This window comes from Podarcis pityusensis (genome assembly GCF_964106645.2).
Source record: "Podarcis pityusensis genome assembly, chromosome: 4".
NCBI classification, from domain to species: Eukaryota; Metazoa; Chordata; class Lepidosauria; order Squamata; family Lacertidae; genus Podarcis; species Podarcis pityusensis.
Genome location: NC_138027.1, coordinates 9,236,258 through 9,260,990, shown reverse-complemented (window position 1 = coordinate 9,260,990; position 24,733 = coordinate 9,236,258). Strand labels below are relative to the sequence as shown.

The window sequence follows — 24,733 nt, the reverse complement described above, 5'->3', positions numbered from 1 at the left end:
CTTCTAGATCTGTCAGCAGCTTTCGACATGGTCGATCATGAACTTCTGGACCACCGCCTTGCCGACGTGGGGATCCAGGGCACAGTCCTTCAATGGCTGCGCTCGTTTCTCTCTGGTCGGGGACAGAGGGTGGCGCTTGGAGGGGAATTGTCATCGCGCCACTCCTTGGTGTGTGGAGTACCTCAGGGTGCGATACTCTCCCCGATGCTTTTCAACATCTTTATGCGCCCCCTCGCCCAGCTTGTTCGGAGTTTTGGGCTGGGTTGCCATCAGTATGCCGATGACACCCAACTCTATCTGTTGATGGATGGCCATCCTGACTCGGCCCCAGACACATTGACCAGATGTTTGGAAGCTGTGGCTGGATGGTTACGTGGGAGCCGGTTGAAGCTAAATCCTTCGAAGACAGAGGTCCTGTGGCTGGGACGGGGCGATATGGGATTGGGGGGACAACTCCCATCTCTTGCGGGGGCGCAATTAGTGCCAGCACCGTCCGTTAAGAGTTTGGGTGTAATCTTCGACACCTCCCTTTCCATGGAGGCGCAGATTGCAGCTATAACAAAGGCGGCATTTTTCCATCTCCGCCAAGCTAAGCAGTTGGCTCCTTACCTCTCTCGCCCTGACCTAGCCACTGTGATCCATGCGACGGTCACCTCCAGACTGGATTATTGTAACTCGCTCTACGTGGGGCTGCCCTTGAGGCTGACCCAGAAACTCCAGCGGGTGCAGAATGCTGCAGCGAGACTCCTTACGGGGTCTTCGCTGCGAGACCACATTCATCCGGTGCTATACCAGCTGCACTGGCTCCCGGTGGAGTACAGGATCAGGTTTAAGGTGCTGGTTTTAACCTTTAAAGCCCTATACGGCCTAGGACCCTCGTACCTACGGGACCGCCTCTCCTGGTATGCCCCACAGAGAAACTTACGGTCTTCGAATAAAAACATCTTGAAGGTCCCAGGCCACAGAGAAGTTAGGCTGGCCTCAACTAGAGCCAGGGCTTTTTCGGCTGTGGCTCCGATCTGGTGGAACACTCTGTCACAAGAGACCAGGGCCCTGCGGGACTTGACATCTTTCCGCAGGGCCTGCAAGACAGAGCTGTTCCACCAGGCCTTTGGCCAGGGCACAGCCTGACTCCCTCCCTCGGCAATCTTCGCGGAGCTCTGGCCCAATAGTTGCCAGTGGCTTGAATTAATTAATTTTATAACGAATGATTTTAGACTGTTGTTTATGCTGTACTTTTGTACTGTTTTATTGTTGTTAGCCGCCCTGAGCCCGGCTTCGGCTGGGGAGGGCGGGATATAAATAAAATTTATTATTATTATTATGTATGGGACAATGACAATAAAGATTATCGTATTATATCATATCGTAAAGGAGTGCAGAAAAAGCTTCAGAAATGGCTGCTGGGCATCATAGCTTTGCTCTGCCTTCACAACAGGAAGGCAGCAACGCTTCTGAACACCAGTTGCTGGAGACCACAGGACGGGAATCGTAAAACCACAGAATTGCAGAGTTGGAAGGGGCCCCATCTGGTCCAACCCCTTGCAACGCAGGAATGCTCGTGTTCGAATCCTGCTTGCTGGTTTCCCACAAGCATCTGGTTGGCCCCTGCGAGAACAGGATGCTGGACTAGGTGGGCCTCATCCAGCAGGCTCCTCTTATGTTCTTAAATGGGGTTGGGAAGTAGTTGAAGGAGACAGGAAGGGGAAGTTCCAGGGCAGGGGTCAGCAAACTTACCACGCCTCGGGCCGGTGTCTCCAGCGCCAATCGCACAGTGGGCCGGAGGGTGGGGTAGCGCATGCCCATACACGTGCGCACATGCTATTTCCTATAATAATAATAATAACAATAATAATAATAATAATTTATTATTTCTAAACCGCCCATCTGGCTGGGTTTCCCCAGCCACTCTGGGGGGCTTCGAACAGAACACTAAAATACAATAGCCTATTAAACATTAAAAGCTTCCCTAAACAGGGCTGCCTTCAGATGTCTTCTAAAAGTTTGGTAGTTATTTTTCTCTTTGACATCTGGTGGGAGGGCGTTCCACAGGGTGGGTGCCACTACCGAAAAGGCCCTCTGCCTGGTTCCCTGTAACTTGGCTTCTTGCAGGGAGGGAAGCGCCAGAAGGCCCTCGGCGCTGGACCTCAGTGTCTGGGCTGAACGATGGGGGTGGAGATGCTCCTTCAGGTATACCGGACCGAGGCCATTTAGGGCTTCGAAGGTCAGCACCAACACTTTGAATTGTGCTCGGAAACGTACTGGGAGCCAGTGTAGGTCTTTCAAGGCCGATGTTATATGGTCTCGACAGCCGCTCCCAGTCACCAGCTTATGTGCATGTGCACGGGCCTCTCCCGACCCAGATGTGCACTGGAAATAACGCTTGCACATGCGCAAATAACACTTGTGCATGCGCACAAGCTATTTCTGGTGCTCCTCTGACCTGGAAGTGGGCAGCTGTGCAGCGCAGCACTGGTAAGAGTGGGCGGTGGGGGTCACCGCGGGCCGGGTAAACGAGCCCTGAGAAGAAGAAGAGTTTGGATTTGATATCCCGCTTTATCACTACCCGAAGGAGTCTCAAAGCGGCTAACATTCTCCTCTCCCTTCCTCCCCCACAACAAACACTCTGTGAGGTGAGTGAGGCTGAGAGACTTCAGAGAAGTGTGACTGGCCCAAGGTCACCCAGCAGCTGCATGTGGAGGAGCAGGGAAGCGAACCCAGTTCACTAGATTACAAGACTACTGCTCTTAATCACTACACCACACTGGCTCTCAGTGAGGGCCTTATCTTGCTTGCGGACCTTAGTTTGGGGACCCCTGTTCTAGGGGATTAATGTGGGGGAATTGTAGTGGGTTGTCAAATGGCGTGAGCAGAGTTGCAGCCCCTAGTGCATGAGTTTGACCAAACTGTGGGAGGCAGTGGAAGACAGGAGTGCCTGGCGTGCTCTGGTCTAACCCCTAGGGTAAAAAGGGTAAAGGAACGGGAGCTCACCCCATCGCGGGGATTCGAACCACCAACCTTCTGATCAGCAAGTCCTAGGCTCTGTGGTTTAACCCACAGCGCCACCCACGTCCCTTTAAAATAGGTATATTTTATATACCTCTATAGGTATCATGTCCCCTAGGGTACATGATACCTATAGAGAGACACACAGCTGCTTGCAGATTTAGCATTTAATCTGAGAAACCTATGGCACTGGGCAATTAATGAGGATCAAAGAATGCAGCCAAGAGAAGAGTGAAGGCTAGCAAACTACTTCTAATCCACCAAGCAAGACTTGAGAGACCCCCTGCTTCTCCCCAGCCCCACCCCTTTGGCTCCTGCAAACGTCCTCCAGAAATTCCTCCAGGAAGAATGACTATCTAAGAAGTAAACTGGAATCTCCGCCCGACTTATGCCAGAGCAGTCTACTAAGGGACCGAGCGCCACCTGGTGGCTGAGAGAAGAAACATCAGCAGATGATAATCGCATGTCGAAAGGTTGCTGAAAGAACCGGCGCGGGTGTGGATGTCTCTGTGGGTGCATTTGATCTGCGTAATTGCAGTCTTTTCCTCAAATGGGCTTCCACCTGTATGCAGATCGTAAGAACATGAGATGAGCCCTGCCAAAGGTCCAGCGTTCTGTATTCCGTAATGGCCCACTAAATGCCTGTGGGAAGCAAAAAAAATGAAGGGTTTGGACATCACAGCACTTTCTTGCTGCAGTTCTCCAGCCCAAGAAAGCAGCTTCTGCGCATGCTGTAGAGGGAACTAGGGAGGTCCTGAGCTGGCCAGACAACAAGACCCCCCTGTCAGCCTCGCTGATGTGGTCCAAAGGAAAGCAGAGCAAGACGTTTGGCAGCAGCTTGGAGGCAGGAATTGCCGGAAGGAGGCGTTACAAGGCTTCAACCAACTGTCTTGGGGGCTGAAATATACTCGGAGTCGAGAGTGGATTTCATGCTCTTTATTCATTTATATAGTGGTGAGGAGGAATGGAAGTTCCCCCAGAATGTCTGCTCTATATACATTATTTACACAATGGGCCCCACGTGATTGGCTAATTCTGGGATTCTCCTGTAGGCCAATCAGGTTGCGGATTCTCTTCCACCTGGAGCTGGATTGGGTGGCTCTTGTGGACCAATCAGACTGCTGCATTCTGGATCCTATTGTTCTAGCACCAGTCAGACTGCTGCATTCTGAAACCTATTGTTCTAGGACCAATCAGGCTGCTGCATTCTGAATCCTATTGTTCCAGGACCAATCAGACTGCTGCCTTTCGGATCCTATTCAGCTCACTCAATTCAGTACATAACAGGGACCCACTATGGATTTGGATGGGGTTTACTCTCCTTAGCCTATTCTTCTCCTGAAGATATCCTGCAAGGCAGCGGAAGCTTAGGAGAGAGTTTTTCTTCTCCTCAATGGGCCACCTTCCCAGGTTCATGAGCCTTGTCTGCCCCTCAGTTCCCTCTACAAGCTTTGATCTCAAGTTTTTGAACTATACTCGGAGTCCTGTAGTGATTTCATGCTCTTTATTGCAGCTTGTAAAACAGTGATTGAATTGCGCCCCCCCCCCCCCAAACCTCAGGCTTTTATATACATTATTTACACAATGAGTCCCAACTGATTGGCTGATTCTGCTTCCTTCCTGGAGCCTGATTGGTCTTTTCCTGCTGGCCTATCAGTTGTTGCCTTCTAGGATCCTACTTGCCTATTGTTCTAGGATCCACTTTTAAAGTGGAACTTCTAAGTGTGTTGTCTTCTGTTTCCATAAAAAACGCACTGCAAGCCGAGTTAATGCTAGAACAAACTTCCTTTTCGTAGAACTCCCAAAAGCCATCTAGTCCAACGCCCTGCAATGCAGAAATCTCAGCTAAAGCATCCAGGACAGATGGCCAGCTGACCTCTGCTTAAAAACTTCCAAGGAAGAAGAGTCCACCAAATAATAATAATAATAATAATAATAATAATAATAATATATTATTTATACACCACCCATCTGGCTGGGTCTCCCCAGCCACTCTGGGCAGCTTCCAACAGAATATTAAAAACAAGATGAAACATCAAACATTAAAAACTTCCCTGAACAGTGCTGCCTTCAGATGTCTTCTAAAAGTCAGATAGTTGTTTATTTCCTTGGCATCTGACGGGAGGGCATTCCACAGGGCGGGCGCCACCACCGAAAAGGCCCTCTGCCTGGTTCCCTGCAGCCTCACTTCTCACATTGAGGGAACCGCCAGAAGGCCCTCAGAGCTGGACCTCAGTGTCTTTACTTATATCAATGATGATACACTAACAAATACCATTTGGCTTTTCAGTTGGAGGATGGAGGGGAGAAGAGGTTTTGGTGTGGGGAGGGCAAGGGCTCTCTGCAAAAACTCAAAGGCTAACCTTGGCCGTATCTAGGATTAAAATGCCAGAAAAAGCAGTGTAGTTTCAGAGCACTGGTTGTGTTTGTTACGTACTGAAGTTCTCACCCTGGGCCAGCAGGGAGATACTGTAGATAGTTTTCACTCAGGTCCACATATGCAAATAAGGAATTGAAAGTGACGTTCAGTGATTGGATAGTTACAGAAAGTTGTTACTGTTGTGTTGTAGTGGAGCTCTATATAAGCAGGCTGGCTGAACCCTTCAGTTCAGTTCTGTTCTGGCCTGTGAATAAACAAGAGCTGTCTCAAGAATCGCTGTGTCGTCTGATATGTTCACCCACAACTTAACAGTGTTTGCGTTATGAGACCAGGGAATCACCAGAGATATCAGTTCTTTGTCTAGAAAGAAATAGCCTGCTGGCCATGTTGTTGTTGTTTAGTTGTTTAGTCGTGTCCGACTCTTCGTGACCCCATGGACCAGAGCACGCCAGGCACTCCTGTCTTCCACTGCCTCCCGCAGTTTGGTCAGACTCATGTTTGTAGCTTCGAGAACACTGTCCAATCATCTCGTCCTTTGTCCTGGCCATGTGTATCTTATATCAAAAAAGTTTGTTGATGGCACCCTGTGTGTTTCCAGTTTCAGCGCCTCCTAATTCCTGGGAACAATGCGTGCCTCTAATCTTCTTTTCTTTGTTCATCCAGATTCTCAAATCAACAACGGCTTATGCATTTAATATCCTTTCTCCCTGGGGACGGCCGCTAAATTCTCTGGGTCTAATGATTCCACTCCAATTTAGACGCCACGTCAAATATTTTCTCTAACATTCCCAATTGTGGACAATGTGTTGTTTTTTTAAAGGAAAACACCCAGCCCCTTGAATTGCGGAAGCTCGCCCTTAATGTGAACCAAAAAGGCCGACCATATACTCTGTGGACTGGGAAGTACGTCCCACTGAACTGATTGGGATAATAAACACGGATAAGATTGTGCGCTGAGTGCTTTTTTAAAAAAATTAATTTTTATTAAGGACAAATTAGAAAACATACATATTTACAACAAAAGAAAATACAAAAGAAAAAGAAAATACATATAACCAAGGAAAGAAATTAGAGAATACTTTGTCTCTTTTCATATTTACAGTTGGACCACAGACCTCTCCATAAAAAGTTAACAGGACAGCATCCATGTTACCCTTCTGCCTTATCATTAATATATTTTAATTATTACACTTGTCATATGAAGCTCCGTTATACTGAGTTGTAGGACTGGTCTACCAGCTGGAGTGAAATGAAAGATAAGATATCAGAAAAAAGAAAAAAACAATAAACAATAATAATAAAGAAGTAAAAGAAAAAGGTAAGTGAAATTTTTAAAAAGTAGATAAGTATTCACTATACATAGCCGTTTCCCATCTATATTTATATTCAATTGTATTATTTCATCTTGTCCTTATCTACCCTAAAGAAAGTGTGTTTTTTAAAAGACTGCCTCACGCGTTTTTAATAACCCGTTCGTCAGATCCTCTGTTCTTCATATCTTCCTTTGGATTTCCTTGATGTCTCACTTTGTATTTTTTATATTACACACAAGATTATTCTAAACACAACCAGATTTTTGTAGTCGAGCCCTGGTCTTGTAAATAATGATTTAAGAACTCCCATTGCTTCATAACCATAGTTCTGGATTTTCTCCTTATTATATCCGTCAGTTTTGCTAGTTCCAGGTACTCGCAAAGTTTCCCCAACCATTCTCTCTTCGTTGGGATGCTGTCTTCTTTCCAATAGCTAGCAATCAAAATTCTTGCCGCTGTTGTTGCGTATAGAAATAAGTTAGTTTTTTTCCTGAGTGCTTTTGTTAAGTTTCTGTCGAAACTGAATTTCAAAAGTGAAATATACTCGGAGTCGAGAGTGGATTTCATGCTCTTTTTTCAGCTCATAGTGGTGAGGAGGAATGAAAGTTTCCCCAAAGTATCTGCTTTATATACATTATTTACACAATGGGCTGCACGTGATTGGCTAATTCCAGAATTCTCCTGTAGGCCAATCAAATTGTGGATTCACTTCCACCTGGAGCTGGATTGGGTGGCTCCTGCAGACCAATCAGATTGCTGCATTTTCTAGGACCAATCAGACTGCTGAATTTGGATCCTATTGTTCTAGGACCAATCAGACTGCTGCCTTTTGGATCCTATTCAACTCAGTACATAACACAAAGTGAGGACGATGTAATGTTTCATCATTTTTATTTGTAATTGGCAGCAGTCGTTCCATCAGGCTGCAGCAGAGGGCGATGGGTCTACAGGTCGTCTCCATCTGTTCTGCTGAAAGAGCCATTCCACCAGGCTATAGACTATATCTACATTGTTGGCACATCCATCGGTCTCAAGAGATAATGGAGGGCACCTCCTGTAGTTAGACCGCTGTGTTAGCAGCAGCAAAGTGGCCTCTCAGGGGCGCAAGCTGGGGCAGTGTGTCTGGAGGTCCCGGGCTGCCCAGGAAACAAGACCCCACTGTCTACCCAGAGATATTTGTAAGCTGCTCTGGGAGCCTTTTTTTCTGTCTGAAGAGTGGGATGAAAATGCTAATAATAATTTGAATCCTCAGTTTTTCTCTCTCTTCACAATTTGGCTTCATTTTCTCCCTTCCAGATTACCTCTGCCTGAAAATGCAGTAAATAAATAAATACATTAACAATAATGACAATTATTTATTTATACACCGCCCATCTGGCTGGGTTTTTCCCCGCCACTCTGAGTGGCTCCCAACAGCATATTAAAAACACAATAAAACATCAAACATAAAAAAACGTGCCTAAACAGGGCTGCCTTCAGATGTCTTCTAAAAGTCAGATACAGTGTTTATTTCCTTGACATGTGGTGGGAGGGCGTTCCACAGGATGGGTGCCACCACTGAAAAGGCCCTCTGCCTGGTTCCCTGTAACCTCCCTTCTCGCAGGGAGGGAACCGCCAGAAGGCCCTCGGCGCTGGACCTCCGTGTCCGGGCAGAACGATGGGGGTGGAGACGCTCCTTCAGGTCTACTGGGCCGAGGCCGTTTAGGGCTTTCAAGGTCAGCACCAACACTTTGAATTGTGCTTGGAAATATACTGGGAGCCAATGCAGGTCTTTCAGGACCGGTGCTATGTGGTTTCGGCAGCCACTCCCAGTCACCAGTCTAGCTGCCACATTCTGGATTCTCTGCAGGGTTCTCTGTAGGATCCAGAAACTGGCAGGGCTTAGTGTCAGTAGGACCCTGGCAGAGACACATGCCTGACTGGCATGTTCTCTCCCTCCTGGTCTTTCGTTCGTGAGCTTCAAAAGCTTTCTTCTGCCCAAACATCACAGCGACTGATACCTACAGACACCAGCACACTTAAGGATCCACAGAGTTTGTGCAACCTGCTCGTGACAGACCGCAGCAACTCAGCATTTTGGCTAATCTACTTTATATTCATATAAACACACATGGAGCACTGCAACATGGCTCCCTCTCTCTCTAGCATCCGACAGCAAAGAGAAAAAGAACAGAGGACAATAGTCCCACTTCATGGAACACAGTAACACAAACATCCTGTCTCCGTCACTTCCCACTCTGTGGAGTCCAAACATACCACGTCATGTGAAAGACAAAAAATCCCCTGACTGCAATCGTGGAGCAGGAATTCTAACACTTAGATGGTGGAGATGCCCTTCTTAAATTTTATTTTCTTGTTTGTGTGAAGATATCCCCCCCCTCCACCAATTTGTTGTTGTTTATTCGTTTAGTCGTGTCCGACTCTTCGTGTCCCCATGGACCAGAGCATGCCAGGCACTCCTGTCTTCCACTGCCTCCCGCAGCTTGGTCAAACTCATGCTGGTAGTTTCGAGAACACTGTCCAACCATCTCATCCTTTGTCGTCCCCTTCTCCTTGTCTTTCCCAGCATCAGGGTGTTCTCCAGGGAGTCTTCTCTTCTCATGAGGTGGCCAAAGTATTGGAGCCTCAGCTTCAGGATCTGTCCTTCCAGTGAGCACTCAGGGCTGATTTCCTTCAGAATGGATGCGTTTGATATTCTTGCAGTCCATGGGACTCTCAAGAGTCTCCTCTAGCACCATAATTCAAAAGCATCAATTCTTCAGCGATCAGCCTTTTTTATGGTGCATCTCTCACTTCCATACATCACTACTGGGAAAATCATAGCTTTAACTATACAGACCTTTGTTGGCAAGGTGATGTCTCTGCTTTTTAAGATGCTGTCTAGTTTTGTCATTGCTTTTCTCCCAAGAAGCAGGCGTCTTTTAATTTCGTGACTGCTTTCACCATCTGCCGTGATCATGGAGCCCAAGAAAGTAAAATCTCTCACTGTCTCCATTTCTTCCCCTTCTATTTGCCAGGAGGTGATGGGCCCAGTGGCCAAGATCTTCGTTTTTTTGATGTTGAGCTTCAGACCATATTTTGCGTTCTCCTCTTTCACCCTCATTAAAAGGTTCTTTAATTCCTCCTCGCTTTCTGCCATCAAGGTTGTGTCATCTGCATATCTGAGGTTGTTGATATTTCTTCCGGCAATCTCAGTTCTGGCTTGGGACTCATCCAGCCCAGCCTTTCGCATGATGAATTCTGCATATAAGTTAAATAAGCAGGGAGGCAATATACAGGCTTGTCGTACTCCTTTCCCCTCCACCAATGCTGCCCTTCAATTAAAAAACCATAATAATCAGAGTGGTAGGTCAGACTGCCCCAAAATCACCCAGTGGGTTTCATGTCTGAGTAGTGATTTGAACCCTGGTCTCAATCCAAGTCCTAGTCCAGACCCTAACCACTACACCACACTGAATTTAGGACCCATTTTTTCAGTGCCTCTTTTGCTTTCCTTCCTCTTGGCTCTGTGCGAGAGGCTGATGTTGCAAATGTGGAAAACAGGCTAGGAAGAGGAAATGGCTGTTACTCAGGAGGGCAAGTTTGGACTTGCTTGTGCTTCAGCTATCAATTGTAATCAAATTCCAGCAAAAACTGCTGAGCACAGAACCTTAAGCGGCAGGACCTAGGGGCTCACTCCCCCCCTTTTCTTTTTAAATAGACCTTCTATGCAAGAAGCACTTTTCATTATCAAATCACATAACCAGCTGGAAAATTAGCCTTTCAGGAGTCCTTAAGCACCTGCTTCTGTTTAATGAGAATAACTGGCCCAGTCGTCCCTGCAGAAGCTATTAAAGCATCCCACAGCAATGTGGGCAAAAGGGGATTATTTCATTCCCTGCTCCCTTTCTTGCAACTCCTAAGTGCAGTCCATTTATTTAGCAAAGCTAAGCAGGGTCTGGTATGGTTTCAGGTTGGATGGGGGACCGTGTGCTGAGATTTCTGCATCTCAGGGGGTTGGACTACAGGTCCCTTCCAGCTCAATAATTATATAATTTTATATCCCACCTTTTTCCCAAATGGGGATTCAAGGCAGCTCCCGGTGTTTAAAGCAGGCTTCCTCAACCTCAGCCCTCCAGATGTTTTTGGCCTACAACTCCCATGATCCCTAGCTAGCAGGACCAGTGGTCAGGGATGATGGGAATTGTAGTCTCAAAACAACTGGAGGGCCGAGGTTTAAAGCATCATAAAGGTAAAGGTAGCCCTGACCGTTAGGTCCAGTCGCAGACGACTCTGGGGTTGCGGCGCTCATCTCGCTCTATAGGCTGAGGGAGCCAGCGTTTGTCCACAGACAGCTTCCGGGTCATGTGGCCAGCATAACTAAGCCGCTTCTGGTGAAGCAGAGCAGCGCACTGAAACGCCGTTTACCTTCCCGCTGGAGCGGTACCTATTTATCTACTTGCACTTTGACGTGCTTTCGAACTGCTAGGTGGGCAGGAGCAGGGACTGAGCAACAGGAGCTCACCCTGTCGTGGGGATTCGAACCACCGACCTTCTGATTGTCAAGCCCTAGGCTCAGTGGTTTAGACTACAGCACCACCTGCGTCCCTTAAAGCATCATACAAAGTAATAATAATAATAAAAACAAGCTAGTTTGAAACAACAATCAAATGCATCAGAAGCACATTTAGACCCACCAGGCAAAAATTTTCCTTTTTAACCAGGCTTTTCGTTGATTTTATAGACATCCTATGCCCTTTTAAAATGGGGTGTGTGTGTGTGTGGGCAGGTTATTGGGTTATTTTTGATATTTTGATTCTGTGAACCACCCTGAGACCTCTGGGTATAGGGCAGTATAATAATAATAATAATAATAATAATAATAATAATAATAATAACAACAACAATAGAACCAGCAATTAAAATGCGGTTTTGCCCTGAACAGCAGCCCACTGATCATCATTGCTTGTACCTTAGATTCCAAAGCCCTGTCTGAACAGGCTGGTGGAAGGATAATAAATACAGAGACAATCTCACCTCTCTTGGGAGGGAATTCCACAATTTTGGAGCAGCTACAGAAAAGGCTCCGCCTTGTGTCACCACCAGCCATGCCTCTGATGGTGATGGGACTGAGAGAAGGTGCTCATCCAAGGATCTTAGCACCCAGGCAGGTTCATATAGGGAGATACAAGGCTGGGCCCAAAGTCAGTTATCTGTCTAAATTTTCCCCCTCAAGTCAGTGAAACTTGCATCTGTACAATGTTAGGGCTGCACATCTGCACATAGAATCTGCATAACATAAAGTTAGCAGCCTTTTCCCAGGCCCCTTCCCCTCTTGCAGCTTGGTATGTAAACTGCTTTGAGATGGGTTTTTGTTTTTTTTAAAGCAAGTTTAAAAACCAGGCAGAAGGCCTCCTTGGTGGTGGCACCCACCCTGTGGAATGCCCTCCCATCAGATGTCAAGGAAATAAACAACTATCTGTTTTTTAGAAGACATTTGAAGGCAGCCCTGTTTAGGGAAGTTTTTAATGTTTGATGTTTTATCGTGTTTTTAATATTCTGTTGGGAGCTGCCCAGAGTGGCTGGGGAAACCCAGTCAGATGGGAGGGGTATAAGTAATATATTATTATAAATCATATAAGTGGCATAGAAGTTTTATGAAACAAACGCGCAAACAGCATTGGTATGACACAAAACCATTTGTGAGCTTTTCACTGCCACAGCCAGGATGACGGTGTAAAAGGACTTTCAGTCTGCTCCTCTGAGACCCCTGTTATTTGTTTGATAAGACTTAGACACTGCTGGATTGTAAAAACAGCAACAACCTCAAAGTGGTTTACAACCCCCCCCCCCATAAAAACAATCTATTAAAACTTTAGCAAAAGCAATTTAAAGCTTTCAAAAAGAAAAGACTGAGAATAGATTGAAACTCCCATTGACTTTTTAAACATCTGGGTAGGCTTGTCTAAACAAGGATGGTTTTATATGGCACTGAAAAGAATACAGTGGTACCTCGGGTTAAGAACTTAATTCGTTCTGGAGGTCTGTTCTTAACCTGAAACTGTTCTTAACCTGAAGCACCACTTTAGCTAATGGGGCCTCCCGCTGCCGCCGCACCGCGATTTCTGTTCTCATCCTGAAGCAAAGTTCTTAACCCAAGGTACTATTTCTGGGTTAGCGGAGTCTGTAACCTGAAGTGTCTGTAACCTGAGGTACCACTGTACCATGAAGGCCTTTTCCTGATTCAATAGGCAGGGAGTATAGGTGCCGCAACGCTAAAAGATCACGTTCTAACAAATGGGTCTGTGGTAACAGTGGAAGCATTGGCATTTTGGGGATAAGGCGATCTCATAGGTAAACTGGTCCCAAATTGTTTGGGGCTTTATGTACTAATAGCAAACTAAGGCTTGGGGGCCAGATCCGGCCCAATCGCCTTCTAAATCTGGCCTGCGGACGGTCCGGGAATCAGTGTGTTTTTACATGAGTAGAATGTGTGCTTTTATTTAAAATGCATCTCTGGGTTATTTGTGGGGCATAGGAATTTTTTCTTCTTTCCCTAAAAAAATATAGTCTGGTCCCCCACAAGGTCTGAGGGACAGTGGACCGGCCCCCTGCTGAAAAAGTTTGCTGACTCCTGACTAACAGTAATGCCTTGAACCTGGCTCAGTAGCAAATCAGCAACCAGTGCATATCTCTGAGCACAGGTGTTACAGTCAAACCTCGGATCCCGAACGCCTCCATTTTGGAATGTTTCGACTCCAGAATGCCACAAACCCGGAAGTCAATGCTCTGGTTTTTAAACATTTTTTGGAAGCCAAATGTCTGACACGGCTTCCGTTTGAGTGCAGGAAGCTCCTGCAATCATTAGAAGCTGCACCTCGGTTGTCGAACGTTTCAGAAGCTGAATGGGCTTCCTGAGCGGATTATATTCGACAAGAAGGTTTGAGTGTGTATGTTAACAAGGTGTGTCAGCAATCGCGCTGTAGCATTCTGCCCGAACTGCAGCTTCTGGAGGGAAACTCCCCATAGGGAGGAATATTCTTAAGTGTGCTATAAAGGTAAAGGTAAAGGGACCTCTGACCATTAGGTCCAGTCGTGACCGACTCTGGGGTTGTGGCGCTCATCTCGCTTTATTGTTGGCACATCCATCGGTCTCAAGAGATAATGGAGGGCCCCTCCTGTAGTCAGACCGCTGTGTTAGCAGCAGCAAAGTGGCCTCTCTGGGGTGCAAGCTGGGGTAGTGTGTCTGGGGGTCCTGCGCTACCGAGAAACCAAGACCCCACTGTCTTCCTAGAGATATTTGTAAGCTGCTCTGGAAGCCTTTTTCTGTCTGAAGAGCGGCATGAAAATGCTAATAATAATTTGAATCCTCAGTTTTTCTCTCTCTTCACAATTTGGCTTCATTTTCTCTCTTCCAGATTACCTCTGCCATCTCTCTCTGCCTGTAGTAAATAAATAAATTAATGCAGTAAATAAATAAATAAATTAACAATAATTATTATTTATTATTTATACACCGCCCATCTGACTGGTTTTCCCCCGCCACTCTGAGTGGCTCCCAACAGCATATTAAAAACACAATAAAACATCAAACATAAAAAACGTCCTTAAACAGGGCTGCCTTAGATTTAGATGTCTTCTAAAAGTCAGGTAGTTGTTTATTTCCTTGACATCTGGTGGGAGGGCGTTCCACAGGGGGGGTGCCACCACCGAAAAGGCCCTCTGCCTGGTTCCCTGTAACCGCACTTCTCGCAGGGAGGGAACCGCCAGAAGGCCCTCGGCACTGGATCTCAGTGTCCGGGTAGAACGATGTGGGTGGAGACGCTCCTTCAGGTCTACTGGGCCAAGGCCATTAAAGCTTTAAAAGTCAACACCAACAGTTTGAATTGTACTCGGAAATGTACTGGGAGCCAATGCAGGTCTTTCAGGACTGGTGTTATATGGCCTCGGCGGCCCCTCCCAGTCACCAGTCTAGCTGCCGCAATCTGGATTCTCTGCAGGATTCTCTGTAGGATCCAGAAAGTGGCAGGACTTAGTGTCAGGAGTTCAGCCTACACTCGAGTAGGACCCTGGCAGGGACACATGCCTGACTGGCATGTTCCCTCCCTCCTGGTCTTTCGTTCGGGAGCTTCATAAGCTTTCTTCTGCCCAAACATCACAGCGACCGATGCCAACAGACACCAGCACACTTAAGGATCCACAGAGATTGCACCACTTGCACGTGACAGACCGCAGCAACTCAGCATTTTGGCTAATCTACTTTATATTCATATAAACACACACGGAGCACTGCAACATGGCTCCCTCTCTCTCTAGCATCCGACAGCAAAGAGAAAAAGAACAGAGGACAATAGTCCCACTTCACGGAACACAGTAACACAAACATCCTGTCTCCATCACTTCCCACTCTGTGGAGTCAAAACATACACCGTCATGTGAAAGACAAAAATCCCATGACTGCAATAATAGATCAGGAATTCTAACACTTAGATAGTGGAGATGCCCTTCTTAAATTTTATTTGCTTGTTTGTTTGAAGGTATCCCCCCTCCACCAATTTGTTGTTGTTTAGTCATTTAGTCGTGTCCGACTCTTCGTGACCCCCTGGACCAGAGCACCTCGGTTGTCAAACGTTTCAGAAGCCGAATGGGCTTCCTGAACGGATTATATTCGACAATAAGGTTTGAGTGTGTATGTTAACAAGGTGTGTCAGCAATCGCGCTGCAGCATTCTGCCCTAACTGCAGCTTCTGGAGGGAAACTCCCCATAGGGAGGAATATTCTTAAGTGTGCTATAAAGGTAAAGGTAAAGGGACCTCTGACCATTAGGTCCAGTCGTGACCGACTCTGGGGTTGTGGCGCTCATCTCGCTTTATTGGCCGAGGGAGCCGGCGTACAGCTTCTGGGTCATGTGGCCAGCATGACTAAGCCGCTTCTGGTGAACCAGAGCAGTGCACGGAAATGCCATTTACCTTCCCGCCAGAGCGGTACCTATTTATCTACTTGCACTTTGACGCGCTTTCGAACTGCAAGGTTGGCGGGAGCAGGGACCAAGCAACGGGAGCTCACCCCATCACGGGGATTCGAACCGCCGACCTTCTGATCAGCAAGTCCTAGGCTCTGTGGTTTAACCCACAGCGCCACCTGTGTCCCTTTAAGTGTGCTATACTTCCTGCTAAACTCACTCTGAATCCATGTCCCCAACACCAGGGCCTTGATCTCTCTGGATTTGCCTTGCCCTCCCAGCTCTGCAACAAAACCTGTTTTGTACGAATCGAAATCCTCTTAACCCAAGTAAGAGAGGTTTAACATGCTCTTCCTGCAATTGCAGTCATGGCGGGCACCTCCGATTCGGAGCTGGGACGTATTTTCACAGAGGAACGGCTGCTCACAAGCGCTGCCTCACTCGCTGATGAATGGAGTCGGGATTTAAGATGCTGCTTCGCATTTGGGGCTACTTTGAGACACACAGGTTGGTGGCAGCCTCCCAAAGGAGAACAACTTTGAAACGAGAGCAGTGCCTTTCATTTGATAATTCGCTACCAAGAGCATTAGTTAGCCTGCTGTCAAAGCAGTTCCAATTAGGAATCCCCAAGGGAGGAACTCTCCTTGGTGCTGAACGTGCCATTTTCTATAACCAAGTTCAGGGCAACTGTCGGTGCCTCTTCTGGCAGTTGAGGACTGGTTATTTCATTCGTAAATGAATTTTCTTCAAGCTGTAAGAAAAACCAAGGGCTTCCACTGAGCCTGCTGTTGTGAAGTATCTCCCTCGAACTCTGTGCTGGCTGCGTTGTGGTGGTCAGTAATGTCAGTAACTACATTCAGCTGAGCCGGTAAGTCGATTCCATGTGGTTTTCTTGCAGATGAATGAAATGTAGAGGAAGCAGACCAACTGCAACTGACCAAATAGAGTCTCATTCTCCATAGTCCTGATCTCCAAAACCTGACTCTGATAAAACTGATCCAAAATGGTCCATTAGAGCTCGTTTGATCAAACAGTCAAGAAACAGTTGGACGAGAGAGGACAGATACTCTTATTTTTGTGGGCATCGCAATGTGAAGTTGGAAACGGCTCTCATCGTCTTGAGCACCTGCTAGAAAGATGATCTGAAATCCGATCTCGTAAAACCCACAGAGCAACAGTTTTCCCATCCACACAGATAGCTGAAGATCTCTTTGAAAATAAGAGATGATCGCTGAAAATGGTTTATTTCCATGACTAGCCCACCCCAATGGTAAGTTCCTGGGCCAATACCAATATCACTTTGCCTCATTCAGTTTTTAGAGCTTGGAGCAATGGGCTGGAATATAAGAAAGAGGATATTTTTGCTGAACATACGGAATAATTTGCTGGTGTTGCGAGCTTATAAGAGCAGGCTGCCTTTTAGTGGGGTGGATTTTTGAAGCACACGCTGAAAGGTCTCAAGTCAAGGATGCTATAGAGGATTTCCTGAATGTGCAGGTGTCATTAGCACTTTTTTTGGGGTGTGTGTGTAAAAAATGAGGTGCCAGTACTCATATCTTGATAAAAGTCCTGCAGGTGTCAGCATGAAATGGCTGCCATGGGCATCAAAAAAGAGGTGATAGATAGGGCAGATAGTTAGTCAAAGCTGGGGAACTATATAGAAGAACTGTACATTGAAAATGTTGACTGTAAGAATAAAAGATTTTTTATATATAAATTAGTTTGGAGATGGTATTTAACACCACTCAGGTTAAATCAAATAAACAAAGAATATTCGGTGTTATGTCAGATGGAATGCCAGGAAACAGGGAATTATGTTCACATGTGGTTGGGGTGTAAATATGTACAATTCTTTTGGCAAAGGGTGTTTAAGGAGATGACAGAAATCACTGGGTTAAAGCTGACCAAAAGTCCAGAGGTAGCATTATTATCAATTTACGATGGGGTGGAAGGTTGACAGGCTATGAAGGACTCGCTCACAAATTTATTGACCGCTGCACGAATTACTATAGCTAGGAAATGGAAGGGGCAAGCAGAATATAAAAGAATGGTATGAAGAGGTGTGGGATATAGCTATTCATGATAAATTAACATGTGCCATTAAGGTAAGATGGGGAATATGCAGGAGGAATGATTTGGAGGAGATATGGAGGGTGTTTGTAGAATCCGTACTGTTGAAATGGAAAGGGGTCAAACCATCGCAAGAGGTGTTGAAATTTTGGAGTTTGGATAGTTACAATGGAATAGTCTTGGCGGTGGGGTGCAGGTGTTTATTCTTATTTATTTATGATGATTACTTTGCCAAAAGAAAAAGGAAATAGAAAAAAAGAGGTGGTGGTCCTTACCTCACAATATATTTCTGTGGTGGTTCCCCATTTGTGGAACGTTTTCCCCAGGGATGTCCTGCAGGCAAGACATATGCTCTGCCACTGAGCTAGCCCTTTCTGCATCCCACTCAGAGAGAATCTACCCATTCCATTTGTGATGTGCATCCTCGGTTGACAGACCAGGTAGACCCAAAGACCTTCACTTGCCACCCTCTCTGGCACCCTATCTGCATAACCTTGTTGTTTAGTCGTTTAGTCATGTCTGACTCTTCGTGACCCCCTGGACCAGAGCACGCCAGGCACTCCTGTCTTCCACTGCCTACCGCAGTTTGGTCAAACTCATGCTGGTAGCTTGGAGAACACTGTCCAACCATCTCGTCCTCTGTCGTCCCCTTCTCCTTGTGCCCTCCATCTTTCCCAACATCAGGGTCTTTTCCAGGGAGTCTTCTCTTCTCATGAGGTGGCCAAAGTATTGGAGCCTCAGCTTCAGGATCTGTCCTTCCAGTGAGCACTCAGGGCTGATTTACTTCAGAATGGATAGGTTTGATCTTCTTGCAGTCCATGGGATATATTGAGTTTACTCCATATATTGTCCATTCCGGGTCTCCCAGCTACTGCCACAGTGTCCTTTTTCTTGGCAGATCAAGATGAGCAGGCGACAACAAATGTTGCAAGGTTTTCAGCTGGGGCAATCAGAATAAGATCCTCTGTTTGACTACAGTGGTACCTCTGGTTACGTACTTAATTCATTCTGGAGGTCCTTTCTTAACCTGAAACTGTTCTTAACCTGAAGCACAACTTTAGCTAATGGGGCCTCCTGCTGCCGCCGCGTGATTTCTGTTCTCATCCTGAAGCAAAGTTCTTAACCTGAGGTACTATTTCTGGGTTAGCAGAGTCTGTAACCTGAAGTGTATGTAACCTGAAGCGTCTGTAACCCAAAGTACCACTGTATTGATTCAAAACCCTAAAATGTACAGTGGACGCTCGGGTTGCGAACGTGATCCGTGCGGGATACACGTTCGCAACCTGCAGCGTTCACAACCCGCAGCTGCGCGTCTGCACAGGTTGCGATTCGGTGCTTCTGCATATGTGCAAAGCGCAATTTAGCACTTCTGTGCATGCGCGGCCACCGAAACCTGGAAGTAACCCATCCCGGTACTTCCAGATTTCAGCGATCTGTAACCCGAAAAAACGCAACCTGAAGCGTCTGTAACTCGAGCTACGACTGTATTTTATATAACTGACTTTTTATTTCTATTCTTTGTCTATTGTATTGTTGTATTTTTGCTATGGCCGATGGCTGACACAAGAAGAAGAGAAGAGTTTGGATGTGATATTCCACTTTATCACTACCAGAAGGAGTCTCAAAGTGGCTAACATTCTCCTTTCCCTTCCTCCCCCACAACAAACACTCTGTGAGGTGAGTGGGGCTGAGAGACTTCAAAGAAGTGTGACTAGCCCAAGGTCACCCAGCAGCTGCATGTGGAGGAGCGGAGACGCGAACCCGGTTCACCAGATTACTTGACTACCGCTCTTAACCACTACACTACACTGGCTCCTAGATGCATAAATAAAGATTCATTCATTCATTCTTCACTTGCCACTAATTAGCCAGGAGACGATGGCCATTTCCCTGCAAAGTTCAAGCTGCTTCCTTCCAGACATCTTGAGGTGCGCAAGACTACGTACAATTCCACTGCCCTGCAAGATCACCGTGGGGCTGTGGTGGGCGGCTCTTGGCTTGGCCCTGCTCCCTCTCCCAATATATTGCACAGCCTTTAACATCGGCCTGGTGGGACCTTGGACCTGCGACCCCTTCTTCTCCAAGGCTTTCCCCCAAGCTGCTGTGAAGCTAGCCATGGAGCGGATAAGGAAGGACCCTTCTGTTAACTCTCCCCATCAGCTGGACTGCACGTTATGCGAGGAAGGCTGCCAGACTTCTAAAGCCCTGGCTGGATTCATTGGCTATGAAAAGCACCTGTCAGCTTTCATAGGTCCCTTGAACCCAGGCTACTGCGCCACAGCCTCCCTGCTTGGCAGGAGCTGGAACAAAGCTGTGTTTTCCTGGGCCTGTGTCAGCGACGAATTGGACAGCCCAGGCTACCACCCTACTTTTGTAAGAACGTTGCCCTCTCCGACGGGGATTCTCCTTTCCGTGTTGAAATATTTCAGCTGGGCTCATGTCGGCATCGTCTCTTCCCAAGAGGAGCTTTGGAGAGACACGGCTAACAAGCTGGCAACAGCGCTGAGGAACCGGGGGCTCCCGGTGGGTGTCGTCACCTCGATGGGGAGAGGAGATGGAGACGCTGAAGGAACTTGGGCCAAGATCCAAGCTGCCGGTGACATTAAAGGTAAGGAGGGTGAGAACGAGCCTTTGGCCTGGTGGGAATAGAGAAGGTTTCAGGGCGCTTGCAGACTGTCACAGTTTTGAGTGGGATTCAACAACTGTTTTACTTGCAGAAGACATCTGAAGGCAGCCCTGTTTAGGGAAGTTTTTAATGTTTGATGTTTTAGCGTGTTTTAAATATTCTGTTGGGAGCTGCCCAGAGTGGCCGGGGAAACCCAGCCAGATGGATGCGGTATGTATGTATGTATGTAAAGGTAAAGGGACCCCTGACCATTAGGTCCAGTCATGACCGACTCTGGGGTTGTGGCGCTCATCTCGCTTTACTGGCTGAGGGAGCTGGTGTACAGCTTCCGGGTCGTGTGGCCAGCAGGACTAAGCTGCTTCTGGTGAACCAGAGCAGCGCACGGAAACGCCGTTTACCTTCCTGCCAGAGCAGTACCTATTTATCTATTTGCACTTTGACGTGCTTTCGAACTGCTAGGTTGGCAGGAGCAGGGACCGAGCAACGGCAGCTCACCCCGTCGCGGGGATTTGAACCATCGACCTTCCGATCGGCAAGTCCTAGGCTCTGTGGTTTAACCCACAGCGCCACCCGCATCCCATATGTAGGTATGTATGTATGTATGTATGTATAAATTATTACTGATGTAGAACAGAATGTCCCTATTTTTATCTGAGGAATGTTGGAGGGTATGTTAGATAGGCCTTTAATTTGACCCATTAAGGCTCTTCTGTTATGACAGAAGTAATCCTGGGCTGCCTTATGTACCTTATACAGCTCTTGTAAGGACCATGATGTTTTACCTCCACTGTCGGGAGTCATTATACCTGGGCCTTTGGTTTGATTTAGCAGCCTGGCCATTCTGGTGTTCTTAAAACGACTCTTTGATTTCTGTGCCACAGTTATCATTTTGTGCATGCATTCGGCTCTCATCGGAGGAGAGGAACAGGCTACCTTGCTTACGAAGGCCCAAGAAATGGGTCTGGCCGATGGCAGATACGTCTTCCTGCCGTACGACACGTTGTTCTACAGCCTCCCGTACCGAAACCACTCCTACTTCATTCTGGAAAACGACCGCTCCTTCCGGGAAGCCTACGACGCAGTGTTGACCATTACTTTGCAGTCCGGGGACAAAACGTTTTATGAGGCGTTTGAGGCCGCGAAACGAAGGGGTGAAATCCCTCTCGATCTGGAACCTGAGCAGGTCAGGACTGCATAGAGCAGAAGGCTTTCATTTTGCTCCAAATAATAATAATAATAATAATAATAATAATAATAATAATAATAATAATAATATATTTATACCCCATCCAGCTGGCTAGGTTTCCAGCAAAATATTGAATACAATAATTCATCAAATATTAAAAGCGTCCCTAAACAAGGCTGCCTTCAGATGTCTTCTAAAAGTCAGATGGCTGTTTATTGCCTTGACATCTGCTGGGAGGGTGTTCCATAGGGCAGGCGCCACCACCAAGAAGGCCCTCTTCCTGGTTCCCTGCAATCTCACTTCTCGCAGTGAGGGAACCGCCCGAAGGTCCTCGGAGCTGGACCTCAGTGAACAATGGGGGTGGAGATGCTCCTTCAGGTCTACTGGGCCGAGGCTGTTTAGGGCTTTAAAGGTCAGCACCAACACTTTGAATTGTGCGTGGAAATGTAAATGTAAAGCTAAATATCATTCCTGCACCCATCCTAATCAATCACGGTTGCCTTCTTCAGTAATCCACCTCCACATTATAACTGTAGAAATGCACTTGGCAGAGAGGAAGGGAGGACCAAACCCCAGGTGTCCTTGTCTGTGATCCACCTACTGTGGATTTTCCTGTCTTCTACCCCCACCAGACACAACGGACCACCAGAGAAGTGATTTGTAGAATGAAAGGAAGGTCCCTTGCAAACCTGCTTTGGGCAACCTCGCAAGTGAGCTCAGCAAAAAACCTTGCACTCCATTCAGGAGATACATGAACATGAAATTTATTATGGTCAGAAAACCAGCTTGAGAAACGCAAATGGAACCACAATCCCAATAGCAAAACAAACATTTAAAACAATATACAACAATGGCTTTTAAGTTTAAGAGTGTGATAGGTATATAAACACATAAAAACTTTAAAATAGACTACCTTAGAGAAATGACCCAAAGTCACCCGTGGATCTGGGTTGGGGAATTTTCTTAACAAACTAGATTGAATCAGGGGATGGTCTGCACCTACAGATCTGTGCGCAGAATCTGCTTTTTCAACAAATTTGTGATCATCTAATAAATCATCATCTAATCGCCATCTAAAAGAGATTTGGCTTTCTTTTTGTAATTCCATAGTCAGGGAATTATGGTCTGAAAAGGTTCTTGGATTGATTTCAATTTTTTTGACTCTTGTTTCCAATGCTTTGGAAATCCATACAGAGTCTATTCTCTACCTGCAGAATCTGGTGACATTCTGAGTCATCTTGTGGTTTTTGCCTAACAGGAGAAGATCGAATTTTTGCTTTACTGGGAGGTCAGCAAGCCTCACCATTCAGGAGATATTCTCTGTACTTCCATAATTTTTGAACGCATTGGCTTTCCCCAATAATTAACCAAGAATGGCTAGAAGCCATTTCCAACACGTTGGCTTAGCTCCTTTTTCTTTCCCAAATAGGCAACATTTGGAGTCAGGTGGAAAAGAGAGTGGGGGAGCTGGATTTCTTTATTTCATAAAATATCTCCCCTATCCTTCGCTTGCTCTCTGCTCCCCTTACTGGGCATTTGTGGAAGCAAAAGTCAGCTAAACGATATGATGAATGTTAGCTCTAGTTTGCCTCTGAGCCAGATCATTTGTCAGGTTTTGGTAGGCGCTAAAAACCTGCTGTCTTTTTCAGGTCTCTCCACTCTTCGGCACCATCTATGACGCCATTTACCTGGTCGCAAAAGCTTTAGCCAAGGCCCATCAACAGGGGGCGACTGAGGTCTCGGGGGAAACGTTGACTCAGCACGTCAGAAACCTCGACTTTGCTGGGTTCAGCCGCAGGGTAGAGGCTGACAGCAAAGGAAAACCTCTGGCCCAATATATCGTCCTGGACACAGACGGCAGAGGGAGCCATTTCTTCCCCACCTACTTGCTGGTGGCGTCCTCTGGCTTGGTACAACCCCTGGAAAGGGCAATACACTTTCCTGGAGGAAGCCCACCCCCAGCTGATTCCAGCTGTTGGTTCGATCCAGATGTTCCCTGCATCAGAGGTAAGTGGTGCCCGTATCGCCCATATCTAACATTCTTGCACTTTGTTGACACTCCTTCTTAATCCATGTATCGTTTTTATTACGTCTCTGGAGATATTTCAAACCATATAATATTTTTATACACACATAACTTCCCACCCCTCCTTTCCTGATGTTTATTTTTATTGCTCCGTTCCCCCCCCCCCTATAATTTTTAATTGAATTTTCTGTTTTACAATTTAGAATACTCATTTAAACATCCTTAAAATATCAGTGACTTCCCTTCTTCTCTTTCCGTGGTTCATTTTGCATAACATAAATCCCTGCATATTTTACATAAGCTAAAACCATTCAGTATTCCATTACAGTGGTACCTTGGGTTAAGAACTTAATTCATTCCGGAGGTCCGTTCTTAACCTGAAACTGTTCTTAACCTGAAGCACCACTTTAGCTAATGGGGCCTCCTGCTGCCGCCACACCACCGCCACACGATTTCTATTCTCATCCTGAAGCAAAGTTCTTAACCCGAGGTACTATTTCTGGGTTAGCGGAGTCTGTAACCTGAAGCGTCTGTAACCTGAGGTACCACTGTATTACATCCATCAAAACTTATTTACACTGTTGAATTTATCTTAATGATGCCCACATTTTCAAATAAACACAATTTCCCTCCATATATTCAACAAACGTTTTCTAATCTTCTTTAAACGTATGTTCTTCTTGTTCTCTTATTCTATGTGTTAGGTCCAAAAGCTGCACATATTCCATCAGTTTCTGTTGCCATTCTTCTTTAGTCTTTCCATTTGGGGGCTAACATAACATGGGCTGCAGTAGTGGCATTCATAAAGAGTCTTTTTATTACTCCCTTTTATCAGCTGTTTTAAAATACATACGTTTTTATTATCAGAGCCCGGCAAGCAGGTCTGTTGAGTAGTCTCTCACCCTGGAATTTTTTACCTTAACAAGACGATCTTCTGGGGGCCGTGTGCCAGAGGTGGGTGCCCGGACACTGAGGTCCAGTGCTGAGGGCCTTCTGGCAGTTCCCTTGCTGTGAGAAGCCAAGTTACAGGGAATCAGGCAGAGGGCCTTCTCGGTGGTGGCACCCACCCTGTGGAACACCCTCCCACCAGATGTCAAAGAGAAAAACAACTACCAGACTTTTAGAAGACATCTGAAGGCAGACCTGTTTAGGGAAGCTTTTAATGTTTAATAGGTTATTGTATTT

General features: G+C 46.4%; 1 protein-coding gene across 1 annotated transcript in view; it reads left to right on the top strand.

The window, feature by feature from the left end:
• Window positions 1-16,008: 16,008 nt before the first annotated feature.
• LOC308476355 (retinal guanylyl cyclase 2-like) overlaps window positions 16,009-24,733 on the top strand; it is a gene marked incomplete at its 5' end in the record, with an annotated part of 50,226 nt that continues 41,501 nt past the window's right edge. The window contains 4 exons of the mRNA XM_081003902.1: window positions 16,009-16,039; window positions 19,743-20,318; window positions 21,218-21,519; window positions 23,172-23,432. Of these exons, the coding sequence (XP_080860028.1) occupies window positions 16,009-16,039; window positions 19,743-20,318; window positions 21,218-21,519; window positions 23,172-23,432 (1,170 nt within the window). The remainder of the gene's footprint in view (window positions 16,040-19,742; window positions 20,319-21,217; window positions 21,520-23,171; window positions 23,433-24,733) is intronic.